Source organism: Chiloscyllium plagiosum, unplaced genomic scaffold (genome assembly GCF_004010195.1).
Source record: "Chiloscyllium plagiosum isolate BGI_BamShark_2017 unplaced genomic scaffold, ASM401019v2 scaf_8222, whole genome shotgun sequence".
Classification (NCBI taxonomy): Eukaryota; Metazoa; Chordata; class Chondrichthyes; order Orectolobiformes; family Hemiscylliidae; genus Chiloscyllium; species Chiloscyllium plagiosum.
The window spans coordinates 5,927-8,998 of record NW_025212421.1 but is presented as its reverse complement, the minus strand read 5'-3'; the positions used below and the strand labels follow the sequence as shown (position 1 = coordinate 8,998).

The 3,072-nt window shown below is 47.9% G+C and overlaps 1 protein-coding gene across 1 annotated transcript in view; it reads right to left on the bottom strand.

The window, feature by feature from the left end:
- LOC122547386 (tensin) overlaps nucleotides 1-984 on the bottom strand; it is a 13,116-nt gene extending 12,132 nt beyond the window's left edge. The window contains exon 1 of the mRNA XM_043686013.1: nucleotides 818-984. Within this exon, the coding sequence (XP_043541948.1) occupies nucleotides 818-967 (150 nt within the window). The 5' untranslated portion in view covers nucleotides 968-984. The remainder of the gene's footprint in view (nucleotides 1-817) is intronic.
- Nucleotides 985-3,072: the final 2,088 nt, after the last annotated feature.

Here is a 3,072-nt window from a genome sequence, read left to right as displayed (position 1 = left end):
AGTGGCCTAACCAATGTCCTGTACAGCCGCAACATGACCTCCCAATTCCTGAACTCAATACTCTGACCAAAGCCTTCTTCACTATCCTATCTACCTGTGACTCTACTTTCAAGGAGCTATGAACCTGCACTCCAAGGTCTCTTTGTTCAGCAACACTCCCTAGGACCTTCCCATTAAGTGTATACGTCCTGCTAAGATTTGCTTTCCCAAAATGCACTCAAAAGGGACCGAAGAGACAACGTTTTCATACAGAGGGTGGTGCGTGTATGGAATGAGCTGCCAGAGGATGTGGTGGAGGCTGGTCAATTGCAACATTTAAGAGGCATTTGGATGAGTATATGAATAGGAAGGGTTTGGAGGGATATGGGCTGGGTGCTGGCAGGTGGGACTAGATTGGGTTGGGATATCTGGGCGGCATGGACGGGTTGGACCGAAGGGTCTGTACATCTCTGTGACTCTAAGACTCATTATCTCACACAGCTGCTGTTAGGGGGGTCTATATCCCACACAGCTGCTGTTAGGGGGTCTATAGAGACCTCCAACCCATGTTTTCTTCTCTTTGTTAATCTCTGACCTCTGTCTACATCATTCAACTCCAGATCATTGCTTGTTCTCATATTTATTTTTGTCTGTACGAACAATGGCCACCCCAGCACCTTCCCTTCCAGCCTGTCTTCCCTAAAAGTTCCAATGACCCCTGAATATTTAACTCTCAGCTTTGATCTCCAAGGAATCAACACTCACATGAGTACATTCTGTCGAGGACACTCTCAAACACAACTAGTGAGATACACTTGAAGGGAAATAGAAGACTCACGAGATAATTCTCGCCATGTTTGGACATCAGCATCTGTGCCACCTCCCTCAGGTTGGCACGGAAACTCTGCTCCTCTGCCCCCACTGGATAGGAGACTGAAATGATTCGCTCAGTGATGTAGGTCAGGTCAAGGTCGGAATTCTCCTCCATGTTTTGTGAGAGGCTCACACTCCTAATTAAGAGAAAAAAAAAACAAAATCCAGGCACTGCGAATACATGTCAAATTATTTTCATTTTCTTCATGGGATGTGTGTGTCATTCCTGCCTATTCCTGATGAAGGGCTTTTGCCTGAAACGTCAATTTTCCTGCTCTTCGGATGCTGCCTGACCTGCTGTGCTTTTCCAGCATCACTAATCTAGACTCTGTGTTAGCTGGGTGGGCCCAGCATTTATTGCTCGTCCCCAGTTGCCCCTTGAGAAGGTGGGGGTGAGCTGCCTTCTTGAACCGCTGCAGTCCATGTGGTGGTTGTGGGTTTGGAAGGTGCTGCCTGAGGGTCTTTGGTGAGTTTCTGCAGTGCATCTTGTAGATGGTACACACTGCTGCTACTATCAACATGTGTGTCTGTTTGTGTATATATGTGTGTGAGAGAGAGTGAGTGGGTGTGAGAGTATGTGTGTGTGAGAGAGTGAGACTGTGTGTGCGTGTGTGTGCGTGTGAGAGTGAGACTGTGTGTGTGTGTGTGCATGCGTGTGAGTGTCAGTAACCAGCAATGACCTCCTGCTCCTGCACTGCTCACTCTGTCTCCCCCAGGGTTTAACCCTCGGTCCCTCCTGTTCTGTATCCACTCGCTGCCCCTTGGACACAGCGCCCAATCCCACCGCGTCAGTTTGTACCTGGTCACTGACCACACCCAGCTCAACCTCCACACGTCCTGCTACCCCAGTGTCCCAGGATGGGAGCAGCATAGATATCCTCCAATGGAAGATCAGGAAGAGGGAGCCCACTGTTTGTGATCCCAGCCCCAAATCCCATTTCTAGGATCTTGACTCCATCCCTCTCCCCAGTCTCTTTATAGGGCAGCACTGTGGAGGAAATGGAGGAAACCGGAGCACCCGGAGGAAACCCACGCAGACACGGGGAGAACATGCAAACTCCACACAGACAGTCACCCGAGGCTGGAATTGAACCGGGGACCCTGGTGCTGTGAGACAGCAGTGCTAACCACTGAGCCACCCATACTGTTGATCCCTGTGCCTTCAGTTTCTGAGCCTAAAGCTGGGGAATTCCCTCCTGAGAGTCTCTCTGCCTCGAACACACACTCTTTCTCCTCCCTTTCCACCTGTTAACCTCAATGTTCTCCTCGAAAGGTTCATCTCACGGAGCACTCCCTGCATTTCTCCAGCTCACGCTCTCTCTCCACTCCGCTCTCACCCTCCACCCCACAACTCCTGTCCCAACCTCGCTGCCTCACCCTCTCCCTCTCACAAAGCTGTTGGTCACCTGATCTAACCTCCTTATTTGGCTCAAAGTGAAATTTTGTTTGTGAAATCATTCTTGTGGAGGTCCTTAGGGAATTTTCCTTCATGAACGGTGCTATATGAATGCACTGTGGCACTTATTGTAGAAGTAGCCTTTTACAATTGGACATAAACAGAGTGTACGTGTCTCTGTGTGCACACATACAGTGCTGTGTGTATCTCAGTGTGTGTACACGTACAGTTTGTGTTTATCTCAGTGTGTGTCACGTACAGTTTCTGTGTATCCCAGTGTGTACACATACAGTTCATGTGTATTTCTCTGGGTGTACACGTACAGTTCGTGTGTACCTCAGTGAGTGCAAATACCATTCATGTGTATCTGTGTGTGTGTGCACATACAATTCATGTGTATCTCAGTGTGAGTACACGTACAGTTCATGTGTTTCTCAGTGTGTACTTGCACAGTTCATGTGTATCTCAGTGTGTACACATACAGTTCATGTGTATCCCAGTGTGTGTATACGTACAGTTCATGTGTATCTTTGTGTGTACACATACGGTTTGTGTGTATCTCAGTGTGTGTACATGTACAGTTCATGTGTATCTCTGTGTACACATACAGTTCATGTGTATCCCAGTGTGTGTACACATACAGTTCACGTGTATCTCAGTGTGTGTACACGTACAGTTTTTGTGTATCTGTGTGTACACGTACAGCTCGTGTGTATCTCAGTGTATGTGCACATACAGCTCATGTGTGTGTACATGTACAGATCGTGTTTATCTCAGTGTGTGTACATGTACAGGTTGTGTGTATCTTAGTGTGTGTACACGTA